A 19,609-nucleotide genomic window follows, 5' to 3' on the forward strand; every position below is an offset into this window, starting at 1 on the left:
CTCTGGCTCGGGTTTGCGGCTCGGTTTGCATCAGTGATGTTTCCCAGGGTACTTCTAGCTGAGATGTTTGGCAGAAACAAACACATCCTCTGGTGTAAGGAACTGTCCCCGAGAGTCCTCCACACATAATTTTCAGACAATGAGTGGTATACAGTCAAATAACCAAATATGCATGGAAATACACCAGCACGAGCAAGAACCAGCAAAACAACAGAGCAAAACCAGGCTTCAGATGATGAGACTCCGTCATAGATGAGAATACAACAAGAGCTTGCAAATACCTGCAGGGAACTCAGAGTTAAATAATAGCCTAGCCAATATGAAAGGAAAAAGCCCACCAACATGTAATAACCAAAAGTAAAAACTCAAGTGTGGCTAAACAGCAAATTAGACACAACTGAAGATTTATTACACCAGAGATAAGTCCACAAAGTAGCAGACAACAGTTTATATAGCCCAGCTGGTGTGGCTCAGTGGTTGGGTGTTGACCTATGAGCCAGGAAGTCATGGTTTGATTCCTGGTCAGGGCACATTCCCAGGTTGCAGACTCAATCCCCAGTGTGGGGTGTGATTCTCATCATTGATGTTTCCTTCTATCCCTCCCTCTCCTTTCCTCTTTGAAATCAATATATATATTTTTTTAAAAAGTTATAGAGGATAGAGGGAAAAAGTATTTAATTGGCATTCTAGAATCAGAAGCAAGGATAGTGCAAAGATATTTAAAGATGTGCTTTACTCCAGGCTGGTAAAAGACCAATAAGCCCAACCAGTCAAGCAGGATGAATAAAAAGAAATGTACCCCTAGACACACTGCAGTGAACACGCCCAGCTATGTGATCTTCGGCAGCGGGTTTCTCTGAATCTCAGTATCTTAAAATGAAAAATGAGAATACTGATGGTTCCTCAAAAGATTGGCGTGATACTTCTCATCCAGGGCGCTCAACTGTGCTTACTAAATACACCTAGTGGCCCCTTCAGAGCACGAGGCTGGGGATCCCAAGTTTGGGGGACAAATGGAGCGGGGAAAGCAGCAGCGGCAGCCTCATCTGTAAAATGGAGCTCACAATCCTTGCCCCGGATTCATGCAAAAACTATTCATCAGGCCCCTTGCCCGGTGCCTGGCGCATGGTGCACTGAACCAGGGTGTCTTGTAGGGAGACAGGCTGGGGATGTAACTGAACACTGCTTCCCCTCTCCAATATGGAGGTGATGTCTCATGTACTTCTGCATGGCTGGGAGGCTCAGGGGACATGGTGGCCCACAAGAAATGAGCAAACAGGAATCTCCATGTGGTTTGAGACCCTCCGGCTGATGTCTGTCAATTTTCCTTTCTGAACTCTGGACTTCCGCCAGTTCCACCTCTAAGAGGTTATTAGTCCGTCCATCCACCCACCCCCAACCCCACTCTAACTTGCACCCAATTAAAAGCCTCAGGAGGGGCTACTTTTTTTTTTTTTTACAGAGAGGAAGGGAGAGGGATAGAGAGTTAGAAACATCAATGAGAGAGAAACATCGATCAGCCGCCTCCTGCACTCCCCCCACTGGGGATGTGCCCGCAACCAAGGCACATGCCCTTGACCGGAATCGAACCTGGGACCCTTGAGTCTGCAGGCCGACGCTCTACCCACTGAGCCAAACCGGTCAGGGCTAAGAGGAGCTACTTTTTGTTAACAATCTGTTGGTCCCAAACGTGTGACTTGGAAGGAAGGTAGGACATGGGGTTAGGAGCATGGCCCTGGGTAAGAATCTGTAAACAACTGGTTCATAAATTTCAGACCCAAGCCCCTCATTTGCAAAATGAGAACCGAAATCATACCTACCTCAGGGTTTGGGGGGAGACTGAGTTGCTATATATAAAGTGCTCATGGTGCCTGGCCTGTAGTAGGTACCCCAATAAATGTCAGCAACTGTGGCAGAATGTGAATCGAGAACCTTCTCTTTATCCTCTCATTTGATATCCTGAGTTTAAACCCATGAATTCTCGAATCTTCTCCAGCCTTGCGTTGACTCAGGCCAATCAATGCTCACCTTTACTACCTACTAACCCTCCAGACTGGCCTGATGTCCCTGCTACCTACCAGGTCTCCACCAAAGTCAGAAAGGTAGGTCCTGGCCTGTGTGGCTTGGTTGGGTGGCATCCCGTGCACAGAAAGGTATCTGGTATGTGCCCTTGACCAGAAATCGAACCCAAGACCCTTTGGTATGCAGACTGACATTAACCATTTAGCCACACCAGCCAGGGTGGAGCCTGCATTTTTAATAAGTACTCCAGTGGAGTCTGAAAATTAGGTATGGTTGGGAAATACTTCCTCAGGCCATCACTGGAGTTGGAGTTATACCCACCATCTCGCACTCCTGTACCCATAACTTAAGAGACAGGACGGTTTGGTATAGTTTGCAGTGACCTCTGGCCTGTCTTATTCCTTCCATAAACATAGCAGTGTTTCCCAAAGTTTCTTCTGAGGTACCTAGTTCTGTGAGGTGCTTCCCAAAAAAGGGGTTCCATGGTGAAATACTTGGGAAAACAATGCATTGTCTTACCGTTGAAAATTCACATTGTGCAATGAACTCATTTAATGTCTCACCCTTCTTCCTTGATCCCTTCTTTCATGCAACACCTTTAAAGTTCTGCAGAATATGTTTTGCAGAAACACTAGATTATTGCCTGTTGGGTCTGCAGAATCTGGAGTTCCCATGTATTGGCTTCCATCTCCTCCCGCTTAGCACATCCTCTGTGGGCCCCACATGGCACATCCACGTGGAGCTGGGTTTGGACGGTGCAGTAGCAAGGCTGACACTCTGGAGAAGGAAGTGCCACAAAAACAACAGCCACAGAGAATTCACTGGGTTGGGTGGTGTTGCCGGTCCATATGCCAGTCCATGGTTTGCTGACTAAAACCAAGAATAGCAGTTGCCCTTGCGAACTTTTTCAGCCCAATGTCTCCCTCAGAGCAGGGAGCTCTTATTCCTTTGGCTCTCACCCCACAATGGTCTCTTCCATGTCTTTGAAGAGTGGCAGCTTGAGACACTCAAAGGAGAGAGGGTCTTCCACTAACAACACAAGCAGAGCCAAAGGCATTAAAGAGGACGAGCCAGCACAGCCGAGGTGGGCCCGGCCTGAGCTCGCTGGCTCCCGGTGCCCCTGCCACATTCCCTGCTGGGTCTTTCTCCTTCAGAGTCAACCCGGCAGGCTAGAGCCCCAAGTATTCAGCCAGGAACACGGCGAGGATGCGGCTCAGGTTGTGCACCGTAGGGGGGTGCAGATTGGCCTCAGAGTCGTCAGCGGTGTGCCAGACAGAGGGGAAGGGCGTGGAGATGAGGTGGAGCACCGGGACCCCTGTGGGACAGAGAGAAGACTCAGGCCCAGGCCCCCCCCTCCCCGCCCCCTCAGAAGATAACTCTGTTCTGGCGATTGAAGAACTCTGAGCAATCGCTTTAAGTGTGTGAGGGTACATGTTAGTTTAAAAATATGTATCCAGTATATTGTTTTCCTGACAAAAATTAAGAGGAACTCAAAATTTAATGCATTATGGAAAGACCAGGAGAAAGGACAGATGTCTGACTATCCTCTCTTTTTCTCTTCTTTACTAATAGCACTTACATAGTATTTGTTCTATTCCAGGCCCTAGTCTAAGGCCATATATCACAAATACACACCATTTTATCCTTATAATTACCCTTTAAGGTGGACACCATAACTACCGCCATTTTACAGATGTGGACACTGAGGCACAGAGGTAGGCAGGTGATTTGCCTAAGATCCTGTCTCTAGTAAACAACAGTCAGAATTTGAACCCAGGCCATGTGTCTCCATGTGCTCCCCCTGCCCCTATTTTAAAAATATTTTTTATTGATTTCAGAGAGGAAGAGGGAGAGATAGAAACATCAATGATGAGAGAGAGTCATTGATCGGCTGCCTCCTGCACACCCCCCACTCGGGATTGAGCCCACAACCCAGGCATGTTCCCTGACCAGGAATCGAACTGTGACCTCCTGGTTCATAGATCGACGCTCAGCCACTGAGCCATGCTGGCTGGGCCAGAGTCTGTGCTCTTAATCACTGTTCTGCATTGGGTTCCTGTCCTCAGAGCACTTCTCTCTGCATTTTTCCAGATTTGTTAAATATCGGTCCCACCACTAGACAGGAGGCAGGTGTATTCTGGTGCATCACTGTATCCCTGATACCTCCCTCAGTACCTGCCTTGGGAAGTATTTGTTGAACGAATCAATAAAAAAGGTGTTGTAGTCCAGCTGGCATGGTTCAGTGGTTGAGCGTTGACCTATGAACCAGGAGGTCACGGTTCAATTCCCCATCAGAGTGCATGCCCAGGTTATGGGCTCGATCCCCAATGTGGGGCGTGCAGGAGGCAGCCGATCAATGGTTCTCTTTCATCATAGATGTTTATATCTCTCCATCTCCCTTCCTCTCTGAAATCAATAAAAATATATAGTTTTTAAAAAAAGGTGTTGTAAGGAATGCATATTTGTTGAATGAAAAATTAGAGTAAAAATTGTAAAAGCAGTTTTTAGCACTTACTATAGGCCAAGCACTGTGGAAGCAGGCATTTCATATACAGTGGGGCCTTGACTTACGAGTTTAATTCGTTCCATGACGGAGCTCATAACTCAAATTACTCGTATGTCAAATCAATTGTGAACGAGTGAGACACGTGATGCTGGGCTGATGTGGTGTTCACTGTGACGTTCGCTGCGCCAACTAGCGGTGGGGTATCTGAAGCTGGCTCGTAACCCGAATTTTAGCTCGCAACTCAAAGCAAAAAATCAGCCGAGAGACGACTCGTATCTCGAAAAACCTGTTAGTCGGGACACTCGTAAGTCAAGGCCCCACTGTACCTAATCTTATCTCATCCTCCCAACACTGTGATTAGGCATATACACATAGATGTGCTTTTTACGTGTAAATCTCTTCATTTTCCCAGAAGAAACAGGGGCTCAGAGAGGCTACATAATTTGCCTTAGGTCAACCAGTGGTAAGTTGCAGATCCTAGAGCTCAGACCAATTCTGAAACCTACTATCTGAAACCCTCGACCAGATGTCTTCCACCCTAGCTGTGCATCCGCATCACCTGGGAGTTTTGCAAAAATAGCACAGAGGCCCGAGACGGTGGCTCGGTGGGCCCAAAATGTGATGGGGTGTTCTCCTAAGCTCCTCGGGCGATTCTGCTGGGCTGCCAGGGCACGGAAAGTCAAGAGCTAGAAGAAACTGCAATTACTAAGGCACAAACAGTACCAGCTCACATCCCTCAAATGCTTGTTATGTGCCAGGCACTTGTCCAAGAAAGGCCTTTACATTTTGTATCAGCACATTCAGTCCCTTCAACGAGAAAGGAACTGAGGTGGGAGCTATTATCCCCACTTTAAAGATGAGGAAATCAAGGCACAAATAGGTTAAGCAACTTGCCAGCAGTCCCCCACCCTGGGAAGGGGTCAGGGCCAGGTCCCATCTGTGGCTTCCCTTGGACGTCCGCCCCCCACGCCCCCCTGCAACAAGTACCTCTGCGGAGGAAGGGGATGTGGTCGTCTTCCACAGAGCCAGGGGGCTCCCCGGGCTGGAAGTACATCACTTCCTGGGGGTGAGCCTGTAGCAGGTTCAAACGGTGCAGGCGCTTCTCTGGAGGTAGTGGGGATTAGGGAGCCAAAGTCAGTCCCCTCAGGGGTCAAAGGTTTTGCTCAGAAATCAGAGGAGGGCAGGGGGTCTGAAGGTAAAGCACTGGTCACCCCAGTGTAAGAATGAATGTTAGTTCCCCCTTCCTGCAGCTGTACCGTGTTCCCCGATGATCATTAGCAGCATGCCCACTTTACAGACAGGAAATGGAGGCTCAGGGATGAAGCCGCTTGCCCAAGTTCACACAGCCAGTAAGGAGAGCCAAGATTCGAACCCAGGGCTACCTGACCCCCTGCCCTGTTTATAATCGGACTGCTGTGGGATCTGTTTGTGTCTTGCCCTTTGTGTTAGTGCCGTAGAGAGAAGGCTGGATGACCCCTCAGAGGACAGGTGCCTGCCCCACCCCGACCCTCCCACCTGCATTCCAGGCTGGAGCCTGCCTCCACCGTCACCCTTACCGATGCTCTTCAGCCGATGGAACCAGCGGGCTGTGCGGGGGAAGTGACTGTAGAAGGTTGGATGGGGGGCTCCCAGGAGATCAAGAAGCATAAAGAGCTCCTAGGGAGAGAGGCCAGGCTGGAGAGGCCAGGTGGGATGCTGCCAACCTTACCTTACCCCCTCCCTCCCTCACCGAACCCAGTGGGGCCCTGGTCTTACAATAGCCTGGATCCTGGTGGGGCCAGGACTGTGGGGTGCAGACTCCATGAGCTGGGCCAGGTGCCGGGAGCCATAGAGGGAGTCCTTGGGTCCCCACTCCTTCAGCGCCTCTTCGCCGTCCAAGAAAAGCAGCTGCAGGGTCACTGGGGCTGCCTGTGGGAGCTGGTGCTCAGTGTCAGCCCTGATCTTGACCCACCCCCATTTCCTGTCCCCTGCAAAGCTGAATGGGACAAACTAGGTCTCCTCACTCATAGAGCATAGACTCTGAGCCAGACCATCTGGGTTCAAATCCTGGCTCAGCTGCTTCCTAGCCAAGCAGTCATGGGTAAGTTATTAACTTCTCAAAGCATCAGTATCCTCATGTAGAAATGGGGTTAAGAGAGAGAGAGAGAGAGAGAGAAAGAAAGAAAGAAATGGGGTTAATAACAGTTCTATTTATAGGGTAGGATTCGAACCAGGTCCTAGAATAGTAACTGGCACATAGTAACTAAAGGGTTAGCTCTGATTATTATCATTATTTCTCTAGCCCGTTTTGTAAGAGACACACCCAGAAATGAATAATTATACAAACAGTGAAATGCAGTTGAGACCAATTGCTCCCCAAAATTACAGGGTCCTGAAAGAACACAGGAAGGGTGTGGAGCATAGCTGGCCCAGGGGCATGTCGGGTCTGTGGGAAAGGGATGTTTGTACTGAGGGTAGTGGGAGCTGGCCTGGCAAACCGGGTCAGAGGCAAGGAAGCAATATGGACCAGGGCGGGGCCAGAGAAGGGGTCAGGGAAAGTTTGAGAAGTGGCCTGAGGGGTCAGCAAGGGCCAGGGAGCTTGGGCTTTGGGGCACTGGGAAGGGGGGCGGGTCTAAGCAGGGGAGGAGCATGAGGAAACTAGTGTTTTCATTCATTCATTCATTCCACGCATCTTATTTTTTATTTTTTCCTACTTCCACTCATTTTAATTGACATCTTACTTCATTCCAGGCAATACTCTGGGCCCAGGGAATAGACCAGAAACAAAGCAGCCAAGTCCCTGACTAGATGGAGCTTATTCTAGTGTGAGACAGACAAACAAATCAACATAAGCATCACAAATCATGGGAAGGCCTTGTTGAGGCGGTAACATCAGAATGGACACCTGAATGAAGGACGGGAGCCAGCTAGGAAGATAACTGAGAAAAGCACATTCGCCCTAGCCGGTTTGGCTCAGTGGATAGAGCGTCGGCCTGCGGACTGGAGGGTCCCGGGTTCGATTCCAGCCAAGGGCACATGCCTGGGTTGTGGGCTCTATCCCCAGTAGGGGGCGTGCAGGAGGCAGCCAATCAATGATTCTCTCTCATCATTGATGTTTCTATCTCTCTATCCTCCCCCTTCCTCTCTGAAATCAATAAAAATATATTGAAAGAAAGAAAGAAAGAGAGAAAGAAAGAAAGAAGGAAAGCACATCCCAGCAAGTACAAATGCTCCTCGGGGAGTTATCCTTGTGGATTTGAGGTACACAAGGCAGTAGGTAGCTAGAGTAGGATGAGAGAGGGGCGAGGGGTAGCAGGTGAGACTAGAGAGGTAACTAGTAGGATGGGGCGCATCTCATGGGCCACTATATAAACTCTCTGGCTTATGCATGGAATGAGGTAGGGGCCATGGGAGAATTTGGGGCAGAGAAGGGACAGGAGTTGGAAAGATCCCGGTGGCTTTGTATGTGTAGTGGTGACAGGAAAACAAGACCGGGCAAGGGAGGGTGGTGGCTTCAACCAAGGGAGAGGTTGTCCCTGCCTTCCCCCCTCTCCTCCCCCCACTCCTCACCTGATCCTTGGTTCTACTTAGTTCCTGGTCCAGGGCCTGGGCCAGCTCCAGTAGCAGGGCACAAGGCACAGCTGAATCCGTGGCCCCCACAAATGGGGCTGGATCAGATGGGAAGAGCTTCGAGTCATAATGGCAGGCAAGGGTGAGGTGACGGGCAGCCCCTGGGTCCAGTGTGGCCACCACATTGGCAAAGTCCAGTGGTCCCAGGGGCGTTGAGGCTGTGAAGGGGTCCAGCTCCACGTGCCAGCCTGCCGTCAGGGTCCGCAAAGTGGCCTCCAGGAACTAGTGGCAAGAGAGAGGTGGGTGGGGGTACTGGGGAGTGTAGAGGGAAAAGGGCCATGTGACCTGAGCCATGCAGAGCAGTCGGGTTGACTCACAAGTCCCACTTCAGTTTTAATCATTCCTTTCACACGTCTGCTAAGTACCTATTAAGTGCCATGGAATGGCCCCACCTCTTGATGCCAAGACTAACCATAGCTCACTCCTCTAAAGCCCTAAGTGTGTGCCAAGCCCTGTTCTAGGAACTCTGTGGGGTAGGGACCATCAGTGGCTCAATTCAAAGATGAGGAAGCCGAAACCGGTTTGGCTCAGTGGATAGAGCGTCGGCCTGCGGACTGAGGGGTCCCAGGTTCGATTCCGGTCAAGGGCATGTACCTGGGTTGCGGGCACATCCCCAGTGGGAGATGTGCAGGAGGCGGCTGATCGATGTTTCTCTCCCATCGATGTTTCTAACTCTCTCTCTCTCTCTCTCCCCTCCTCTCTGTAAAAAATCAATAAAATATATTTAAAAAAACAAACAAAAAACAAAGATGAGGAAACTGAGGGTCGGGGCGCTTAGGAAACTACTCCAGGGGGCTGAAGTGGGATTTGAACGCGGGCAGTATTCAAATGACTCTGGCTGCTTTCTGGGGGGCAATATAGAGTTGTTACAGCACCAGCTCTGGAACCAACCTGTTTGGATTGAAACCATAGGTACACCATTTACTAGCTGTGGGATTTGGGCATAAAAGGCCCAACTGCTCTGGGCCTCAGTTTCCCCGTCTGCATAGTGAAGGTCACATTGGTACCCACTTCATAAGGCTGTTGTTACTTGTGCCAAGCACAAAGTAGGCTTTTAGTGGGGGCTGGACAGAGGGCAGTACAGCCTGGTAGTCACTTACTCTAGAGTCTCTAGACTCTAGAGAGTAAGTTTAGCTCCACCCTCTGGGGTCTTGGGCAGAATGCCTATTTCCCCGTTCCCTAGCAGTCTGAGGGGTCAGGTGTGAGTGACCCTTTACCTTTCTGACTTGGAGACTGCCCGGGCTGCCCGGCGTTCGCACAACCAGCAGGGGGCGCAGGTAAGTGTTCCAGAGACGCTGGGGGTCCAGTTGCCCCACCACCTTCCGCATTCGGGCTTCGGGGAGGCTCGCGATCAATGGGCCCTTGGGTAAGGGGGGTGGGATGGGGAAAAGATGAACGTGAGAGCAACCCCCCTTCTGACCCTACTCCGGGCGCCGTCGCCCCTAAGAAGCCCCGGTTCCTTTTCCTAATTGCAGGTTCCCGCATCAGAGGTGTCTAGGATAAACCCTAGTCACAGGAAAAGCCCATCCTGTCCATCCTACCCAAATCCTGATGGGGAAATCGAGGCCCAGCGAGTGGAAGGGACTCTTCCAAATGGATGAGTTTAGGATTAGAGCCCAGAAATCCCAATTTCACCACCCCAGACCCTTCCTCTTAAAGGGGAGCCACTATTACAGAACAAGCCTGAAGCCTCATTCCATTAACAAGGGGGATGCGTCCTAAAGACTACGGCAGTGGCACCTGCAGCTTAGGACGTGATAAAGCCACGTCCACCCGAAACCTTAGGTACGGGGAGGAGAGGGATGAGGGGCCCCCGTGGTGCCCCCGCCGGGCCTCACCCGCAGCTCCCGGCCGGGCGGCAGCTCCTCAGCCCCGCGGTGCCAACCGCTCCAGATGGTGTAGAACGCCGAGGCCACGGCCAGCGCCAGCAGCAGCAGCGGCAGCTGCTGCGCCCGCGGTAGCAGGCGGCGATTGGGCGGGGAGGGTGGCTGCAAGAGGCCGCGTCCCCCGAGCCGTAGCCGGGGCCGCCCGCGGCCCCCGGAACGCATGGTAGCTTTGCCCAGAAACCGGTCCTGGACCGCGGATCGAATTTAGGCCCAGCCAAGTCCCACCCCGTGGAATTACCGGGCCAATGAGCAACAAGAGCGGCTGCACCATCCCACCCTCCCGCGAGCAGCGAAGCCAATAGGGACTCTCGTTCTGAGGCCACGCCCCCCAGCCTCCCAGCGGCTTAGGCAACGATTCCCCAGAGAGTTACACAACCGTAAAGGGAGCGTGAAAGGGGTAGGCTCCGCCTCAGCGTGAGAGGGGAAGCCAATGAGAAGCGTTTAATTATGGAAAACCTTCGACTTCCCGGGCGTGAGTCCACGCCCCTCCCGGATGTAGGCACAGCTTTGGTTTCGTGGAGTCGGAAAGATCAATAGACACGTAAACGAACCTTCCCCCAAGAGAAAGGGGCGGGGTCTATCCCCGAAAGAGAAGAGTGGATTGGCTTATCAGAGACCCCGCCCCCGAAGGGAGGGCCGGCGGGCCTTTAGAACTGGCGCGTCCTTTCCCTTGAGCCACCTGAGCCGTTCTACCACGAAATGGACTAAATCGGACCCGCTTTCTTTTTCTCTCCGTTGTCGTGAATATCTAACCCGTATGGTCCTGAGTGACCCTGAACCACTAAGCAATGCTTTTACCCCAACGCCTCTACCAAGGAACTGAATAGAACCAAGGCGGGCTCGCTGGACCAACAGGCCACACCCACACCGCTGGTTGAGTTTGCGCAGGCGCGCACGGAAGTGAGCTGCGGGAAGCGGAAGTCCCGCCTTTCTCGCGCTTTCTCTTCGGAGGCCGAGGCAACGCGGAGGACAGGAGCGTTCTGAGAGCGCAACCACCGCCACCATGTGAGGCCGGGGAGGCTTAAACGGCGGGAGTGGGTGGAGGGTGCAAATTTGGCCACTTACCGGTGGAAGGGGATGGGCAGAGCGGGGCGCGGAGACGGGGGTTTTAGGGGTCGAGTGGGGGGTCCTGTTCTGTTGAGTTTGAGAACGCGCGTGGGGCTTTTGACGGCGCCTGAGTTCCGGAGAGGGAACAGCTCTATCAGATAACGGGCTGGCGGCTTTTCCAAATAATTAGCCTTCCTGAAATGAATTTTAAGCGGGAGCGATTTTACGAATACAGAACCTCGAGAGGAGAAATGCGGAATTGTGGGAATAACGACTTGAGATGAGGGACTATCCGGATAATTTGAGCTGGGGACCTAATTCGTGACACTTTCTAATAATGAGACACAGGAATGATTTTTAGTCATTTATCCATGGAGCAATTACGGAAGTGCTCGTGTATCAGGCACTGCTTTACCTACCTGGGGCCTATCAGTGAAGTCTCCTCCCCCAAGAAAAGTCCTCTGCTCAGCTTATGGGGAGGGAAGAGGCAAGTGGTAAATGTAATAATAATAAACAGGTAAAGTATATGGTGTGTTAGGTGACCGGGGCTACGAATAAAGAAACGAGAGCAGAGTAAAAACAACGCTAATTTTGAGAGATAGTAACTTAACTAGCACAGAAGGGCACGTGTAAAGAAAGTGAGAGAAAGAGCCACAGAGATACCTGGAGAGGCATCCAGGCAGAGGCCCAGGATGAAAATTTGCCAAATATCTTAACCACTCAAGAGGCCACTGTGGCTGCAACAGAGTGAAAGAGATGGGTAGGTGCAGGGCCTGGTAAAAACATTGGATTTTGCTTTTTTGCACTGAGATAGGAGCCCCGAGAGGATTTTGAAGAGCGAGATGACGTGACTTAGGTCTTGGCTCCATAGAGCACTGCCGGGCAGTGTAAGGAGACCAGCCAGACTCTAGGAAAGAGGTGATGGAGGGGCAGGATGTGGTAAGAGATGGCTGGATTCTGGATATATTTTAGAGGCAGATGGCAGGCTTTGCAGACAGATTGAATGTAGGATGTGAGAGAGAGAAGAGAATCAAGTTGACACCGGTTTTTGCTCAAAGAACTGGGAGGGTGGTGTTGCCCTTGATGGAGATGAGGAAGGCTGTGGCTAGAGTAAATGGAGGTGGTTGGGCATTGTGGAGCTCGGTCTAGGATGTGCAAGATTGGAAATCTCTTAGGCATCCAGATGGTGATGCCGTGCGAGGCCTGCGGAGGGTGGGTGTGCTGGGGGAAAGGTTGGGAAGGCGCGGGAGCGCTCTCACCTGTGGGTTTCATACTTGCCCACTCAGGAGCCTTCTCAACAAGCCCAAGAGTGAGATGACCCCGGAGGAGCTGCAGAAGCGGGAGGAGGAGGAGTTTAACACGGGCCCGCTCTCCGTGCTCACGCAGTCCGTCAAGAACAACACCCAGGTGCTCATCAACTGTCGCAACAACAAGAAGCTCCTGGGCCGGGTGAAGGCTTTTGACAGGTGACGGCTTTTTGACGGGCTCTTGGGAGGGGTTCTCTCCAGGCCTGGAGAATCAGCCCCAGCTGCAGCCCGAGGAGCCTGCATCCCAGGTTCCTCAGAAGCTAGGACAGTGATGGCGAACCTTTTGAGCTCGGCGTGTCAGCATTTTGAAAAACCCTAACTTAACTCTGGTGCCGTGTCACATGTAGAAATTTTTTTGATATTTGCAACCATAGTAAAACAAAGACTTATATTTTTTGATATTTATTTTATATATTGAAATGCCATTTAACAAAGAAAAATCAACCAAAAAAATGAGTTTGCGTGTCATAGGTTCGCCATCACTGAGCTAGGAGAATAAGCACCTTAAAACCCAAGGTGTGCCTGTCTCTTGCTGGAGGGGCATCTACTTAGGAGCCAGTCCCCGTGGGTTCATGTCCCAAGGCTGTCTCAGCAGCCACGTGACCTTTGGCAGGTGACTGTCGTGTCTGTACAGTGGCAATAATCATGGTGGTTGCAGAGGTTCAACGGCTTAATACATGTAACGTGTAATAAGTCACTAGAAGCACAGTATCTGGCACACAGGCGCTTCTCAATCTAGGTATTGCATAATTAGAGGGTGCACTGTTCCAGGTACTGTTTTAGGCTCTGGAGACACAGCAGTGACTAAAACAAACCTGGTTTCTAAACTCAGGGAGCTTGTTATAGGTAGGAAAGCCAACGGGAATTGGTAAGTTCTACGGAGAAAAGTAAAGCCAGGTAAGAATATGGAGCACTGGGGAAGGGGATGCTGTATTATATGGGTAATCAGAGAGGCCCCATCTGAAGAGACAGCAATGAACAGACCTGAATAAGATGAACAAGCAATCTAGGACCTGCGTGTTTCAGCCGCAGGGAACATGCCCTTCACCAGAATTGAACCCGAGACCCTTCAGTCTGCGGGCCGACGTTCTAGCCACTGAGCCAAACCGGCTCGGGCTGTAATTCGTACTTTTCAGTTAGCGTTTGTAAAATGCTTTCCTCACAGCAGTGTGCTGAGGCTTGCTTCTGGAACATTTTGGCCACTAGCTGTTACATGAACAAGTCTCCCTCTGAGCCTCACTTTCCTCTTGAGTAAAACGGGAATAAGAACAGGAAGTGCTGAGCACCAGGAAGCAGATAGACCTGGATGGGAACACTGGCTCTGTCACTTCCAAAACGTGTGACCTGGGGTGAGTCACGTCATCCCACTGTGTTCAGTTTTCTGCTGTAGAAGTGGGAGGTAACACTGGTGTTTACCTCCTGGATGAGATGCAGTGATTGAAGGCATGTACTTTATTTCTCTCTCTTTCTCTCTCTCTTATATCTTATTTCTTTTAAGTTGACTTCTTTTTCTTTTCCCCTGTTTCCTCCTCTAGTCCATATAACTCTCCTACCTTTCCAGCCCTCCCAGCCCCCCACCTAGTATGAATCCTGTCACATTTGAATCAGGGAATCTTCTGTGGTGTTGGTTACAGCTTTATTGAAGTATAATTGACCTGTCGTAATATCATAACATTAAAATCAATTGTTTCTTGTTAATCCTCACCCTGGGATATTTTTTCTATTGATTTTTTTTTTTTTTTTAAGAGAGAAATTGGAAGGGAGTGGGGAATTGGGGAGAAAGAGAGAGAGAAACATCCATGTAGGAGAAAGACATCAATTGGTTGCCTCCCATATGGGCTCTGACCGGGGCTTGGCTGGCGTGGCTCAGTGGTTGAACGTCAACCTATGAACCAGGAGGTCACAATTCCGAGTCCCGATCAGGGCACATGCCCGGGTTGCAGGCTCAATCCCCAGTGTGGGGCATGCAGGAGGCAGCCAATCAATAATTCTCTCTCATCATTGATATTTCTATCTCTCCCTCTACCTTCCCCTCTGAAATCAATAAAAATATATTTTTTTAAAAAAGATGGTGGAGAATACTTTTTAGTTTATTCTTAAATCACTGCCAGTAGCACAGCACGGTGTTGTTTTTTGCTTTTTTGTTATTAATCCTCACCCGGGGATATTTTTGGGAATAAAGCCTGCAACCGAGGTATGTGCCCTTGACTGGAATCGAACCCGGGACCCTTTAGTTCACAGTCGGATGCTCTATCCACTGAGCCAAACCAGCTAGGGCAGCACACAGTACTAAGCCTTGGCTTTTTCACTTAATAAGAGTCCAAAGAAAGGTTTCCATCCAGCCCTAACCAATTTGGCTCAGTGAATAGAGCGCCGCCTGCAGACTCAAGGGTCCCAGGTTTGATTCCGGTCAAGGGCATGTACCTTGGTTGCGGGCACATCCCCAGTAGGGGGTGTGCAGGAGGCAGCTGATCGATGTTTCTCTCTCATCGATGTTTCTAACTCTCTATCCCTCTCCCTTCCCCTCCGTAAAAAATCAATAAAATATATATATTTTTTAAAAGTTTCCATCCAGCTTGTCCCCTGGGTCACTCCACTGCCACCAATCTCTAGGGGTCTTCCTAGGATTCTGCATTGTACAAGCAAGTGGGTGGTAGGCTTCTCCTACCTCACCCCCTTTTTCCTACAAAAGGTAACTTTCCATGTATACTGTTCTCCCTTTTCCACTCAACAGGATCTGGTGGTTACTCCATAGCAAGGCATAGAGCTTCCTTGTCTTTTTTTCTCTACATTTTCTTTCCTTTTTTTTTTTTTTTTTTAATTAATTTCTGAGAAGAAGGAAGAGGGAGAAAGAGATAGAAACATCAATGAAGAGAAAGAATCATGGATTGGCTGCCTCCTGCATGCCTCACACTGGGGATCGAGCCCACAACTGGGTCATGTGTCCTTCACCGGAATCAAACCTGGGACCCTTCAGTCCACAGGCCGATGCTCTAGCCACTGAGCCGAACGGGTTAGGTCTCCCTACATTTTTTTTTAAAGATTAATTTTTAATGATTTTCAGAGAGAGAAAGAAAAACATCGATGTGATAGCGTAACACCTGTCAGTTGCCTCCCGCATGCACCCCCACCAGGGATCTAGTCCACAACCTGGGCATGTGACCTGACCAGGAATTGAACTGGCAACCTTTTGGTGCGCAGGACAGTGCTCAACCAACTGAGCCACCCCAGCCAGGGGTCCTCATTCATCTTAATTTTTTTTCTTAGCATTTGAAGATATTTCCGTATATCCTCTTATCTCTTCGCCTTGCTTTAGTTTTTCTTCATAGCAGTTACCACATGACAGCATGTTACAGGTCCAGGCTCTGTTCGCTTGCTTAGCATCCTCTCCTCACGAGGATGCACACCCCATCGGGACAGGGATAATGTCTGTTTTGTTCATTGCAAGTGTTTGTTGAGGGAAGTAATGCATACTGTCTTCACACGAGCCTACCCAGGCCCCAGGGGCCTCTGATTCTCCAAAGAGAAGCAGCTCCTTTGCTGATGCCTCCAGAAGTGGTGGGAGTTAAAAAGCAGAAGCAGCCCTAGCCAGTTTTGCTCAGTGGATAGAGCATCGGCCCTTGGACTGAAGGGTCCCAGGTTTGATTCCAGTCAAGGACACCTACCTTGGTTTCAGGCTCAATCCCCGGCCCGGGCACATGCAGGAGGCAAGGAATCCATGTGTCTCTTTCACATCGATGTTTCCCTCTGTCTCCTTTCCACTCTCTCCAAAAATCCATGGGAAAGCACCCTGGAGTGAGGATTAACAACAAAAAGCACAGGAGAGACCATTTTGTTTGCCTTCATTCTGTGCCAGGCCCTGTTCTAAGTACTTTACAAGAATGCTGATGTAATCTGTACAACAGCCCCACGAGGTGGGCACCACGAATGTCTCCATTTTAGAGAGGAGGAAACTGAGGCACAGAGGGATGCTGTCCTTTGCCTCAGCCTGCACCTGAGGACTGGCAGTGCTGCTGCAGGAGGGAGGCAGCACCTCACAGAGGAGGGCCGGTCCGAAGGCTGCCCCCTCACACCCAGGGCCTTCCCCTCCCTGTCCCCACCAGGCACTGCAACATGGTGCTGGAGAATGTGAAGGAGATGTGGACCGAGGTCCCCAAGAGTGGCAAGGGCAAGAAGAAGTCCAAGCCGGTCAACAAGGACCGCTACATCTCCAAGATGTTCCTGCGTGGGGATTCGGTCATTGTCGTCCTGCGGAACCCCCTCATCGCTGGCAAGTAGGGGCCTGCTCCCTGCTGTCAAAACTCACTCCCCGTCCTGCAAAGACCCGTCTTTTGTCACGAGAACAATAAAAGCCTGGTGTGTTTTTTTTTTTCTTCTTTTTTTCTAGTGGCATCTGTCTGTTCCCAGGGCCTTGTGAGTGGGACGGACTTTGGGGAGGGAGGCAGCTGAGCATGGGGCCAAGCACTGGGATCAGGACCTCTCTGAGCAGATGAAGTGGCCCTGTCTCTGCCCCTTCCATGCCTCAGTTTCCCTATCTGTGAAGTGAATCTGTTGAACAGAGAAAGCTTTTGCTCTTTCCTATTTAATCTTTTCTAGCTTCTCATTACCCTGTCTCTCCTTTCTTCCTCTGAATGAGTCAGCCTTGCTTGAAATTTCTGGTCTTGTCTTCTGTTTCTTCAGGCAGATCAACATTCCCCAATGTTTACTTTCTCTGTGTCCAGCTTTGTGTTGCAATCCTGGGGACACAGCAGTGCTTGAGACAGCTCTGGCCCGCCCTCACTGATGGGAGGAGATACATGTTTAAAGCAGTTGGTACTCAAGGTCCTGACCAGGTAGCTCAGTTGGTAGTGTCATCCCGATACGCCAGGGTTGCGGGTTCCATCTATAATTAGGTCACATACAAGAAGCAGCCAGTGAATGCATAAGGAAGTGGAACAACACATCTGTGTTTCTCTTTCCTCCTCTCTCCCTCTCCCTTCTTTCTAAAATCAGTAAGTACAGATTTTTAAAGTGTCCAGTAACCTCAAGTGATTGGTTCTAGTGGTCTGCCTTTCCCTGGCCACTCACTGTTTCATGTTTTCTCTCTCAATGTTTATCTCTCCCTCTCTCTTAAAAAAAAAATTTAAACAATGTTTATAAGGACAAAGAAAAAGCAACCATGCTGTCACCCACTGAGCTGTTAGGCTGCCAGCCCTGGCTCTGCTGGTCAGACTTCCAGCAGCTCTGAGCGGGCACTGTTATTTATTGCCTCCAATTCCCCGAGGAGGGAGCTGAGGCACAGAGAAGTGGTGTCACTTGCCCAGGGACACCCAGCCAGGAAGTGGTGCTGGTTCAAACCCACCCTGCTCCTGAGCCTGTGGCTTCACCCCTGAGCTCTGCTGTCCTTCACGTTACAACTTAATTACCATCGAGGGAAATTCTCTGACAAACGGGAGTAGAGCGAGAAAGGAGGGCCTTACTTACTGTTTTCCTCTGATGTACACACATCACTCACTCTCTCCCCATCGAGATCTCTGTGTTCTCTCTGCCTGCATCTCTGTCTCTGTTCTCAGGGCCTGATGCCAGGTGGTGCAGGAGTTTGCAGAACCGAGGTCAGGATCAATGTCTGACGCTGATCTGTGGAAAGCAGAGCCTGACCTATCCTGTGGGCTGCAGAGCTAGGGATCCTGCAGCAGGAGAGGACCTGACTTGCACAGGGTGACGCGTGGGGCTATAAAGTTGAATGCTTTCCGGGTGGTGAATTGGAACAACCCTCTGAAGTAGATACGGGAGCCATCCCAGTTTACAGATGAGACAGCTGGGGCTTAGCGGGTAATGACTACAACACGTCACTCAGGGAAGCAATGGAGACACGTTAGAGCTCGGGGAGTCAGGCCCTCATGAGCCGCCTTTACTGTCAGGGAACGGGCCAGAGCCACAATGTCCTAATCTGTGAAGTGGGGTCAGTGGTGCCTGGCCGGTATGGTCAGCTGGTCGGAACATTGTCCTGAACACCGGAAGGTGGTTTGATCCTGATTTTAGTATGTATGGGAGGCAACCGTTTGTCTCGCTCTTTTCCTCTAAAATCAAAATCATGTCCTATAAGAATAAAGTAATAAAGTGGGGGCAGTGGTACTGCTGCAGGAAGCTTCCCGGGGATTCGGTTCTTTTGCAGGAGTAAAGACAGCACAAGGCCTGGAGTCACAATCTTCTGTTCAAATCTGTCCGGCCTCCCTCTGGTTGTTGACTTGTCTCCCCTGGGGGATGGAACTTAATTATCCTGCCTTTCAGGCTGAGGCAAGATTCCAGCCCAGCACCCAGCTTGGCATCAGTTTGAATTTCAGCCACCATCACCTCCCAAATGGTTCCTAATTCACCTTTTCTTCAGTGGTGGAAACAAAAGCAGGCGGCAGGCATAGCCCAGGCACGCTGGCCAAGCATTCAGCACCCACCACGCACCAGGCATCCTAAGAATAATAACTCATTGGAAACTCAGGCAAGGTACTGTTATACCCATTTTCCAGAATTGGAAAGTGAGGCATAGAGAAGCTGAGAATCTTCTCCAAGTCACACAACTAATAAGTAGCCAAACTAAGATTTGAACCAGGCTATTTGTTTCCTGTAGCTTTATTCTGGTTTCTGTTTTTGTTAAAATGGCAAAATTTGTATATATTTTATCACAGCAAAAAACATGGTTATAATATATATATAACCTTCCACAGCTAGGCACTCAATAACCAAATAAATACTTGATTTTAAAATGAGATTCATTTAAATATCTTTTTATTGATTTCAGAGGAAGGGAGAGGGGGAGAAACATCAATGATGAGAGAATCATTGATCAGCTGCTTCCTGCGCGCCCCCTACTGGGGATTGAGCCCACAACCAGGCAAGTGCCCTTGACAGGAATCCAATGCTGGACCCTTCAGTCCACAGGCTCTATCCACAGAGCCAAACCGGCTAGGGGTTTACGCTGTTGTTTTTTAAGGTTTTTTATTGGTTTTTTAGAGATAGGGGAAGAGAGAATGGGAGGGAGAGGAAAGAGAGAGACATCGATGTGAGAACAAAACATAAATCAGCTACCTCATGCACGTCCCCTCCTGGGGATCAAGCCCGCAACCTAGGCATGTGCCCTGACTGGGATTCAAACCAGCAACCTTTTCGGTACTTAGGATGACTGTTGGCCAACTGAGCCACATCGGCTAGGGCAAGCTTTACTTTTAATACTGCCTTTCAGAGAAGCAACCCTTAGG

At 50.1% G+C, this 19,609-nt stretch overlaps 2 protein-coding genes across 5 annotated transcripts; one reads left to right on the top strand and one right to left on the bottom strand.

The window, feature by feature from the left end:
* Positions 1-149: 149 nt before the first annotated feature.
* QPCTL (glutaminyl-peptide cyclotransferase like) lies at positions 150-10,225 on the bottom strand. 4 transcript variants are annotated; one of them, XM_036302884.1, is made up of 8 exons: positions 9,976-10,225; positions 9,355-9,498; positions 8,078-8,359; positions 6,284-6,436; positions 6,085-6,184; positions 5,516-5,632; positions 5,088-5,214; positions 150-3,337 (listed from the first exon to the last, which is right to left on the bottom strand). In XM_036302884.1, the coding sequence occupies exons 1-8, from the start codon at positions 10,183-10,185 to the stop codon at positions 3,280-3,282; spliced, it is 1,191 nt and encodes a 396-aa protein (XP_036158777.1). In that variant the 5' UTR covers positions 10,186-10,225; the 3' UTR covers positions 150-3,279. The 4 variants fall into 4 exon arrangements, with proteins under 4 accessions (XP_036158777.1, XP_036158779.1, XP_036158778.1 ...); XM_036302886.1 differs by lacking the exon at positions 6,284-6,436; XM_036302885.1 differs by lacking the exon at positions 5,088-5,214.
* Positions 10,226-10,871: 646 nt separating this feature from the next.
* SNRPD2 (small nuclear ribonucleoprotein D2 polypeptide) lies at positions 10,872-16,752 on the top strand. The gene is made up of 3 exons (XM_036302955.1): positions 10,872-11,028; positions 12,357-12,536; positions 16,481-16,752. Coding segments are annotated over exons 1-3 (357 nt in total). The 5' UTR covers positions 10,872-11,026; the 3' UTR covers positions 16,656-16,752.
* Positions 16,753-19,609: the final 2,857 nt, after the last annotated feature.

This window comes from Myotis myotis, unplaced genomic scaffold (assembly GCF_014108235.1).
Source record: "Myotis myotis isolate mMyoMyo1 unplaced genomic scaffold, mMyoMyo1.p scaffold_m19_p_34, whole genome shotgun sequence".
NCBI lineage: Eukaryota > Metazoa > Chordata > Mammalia > Chiroptera > Vespertilionidae > Myotis > Myotis myotis.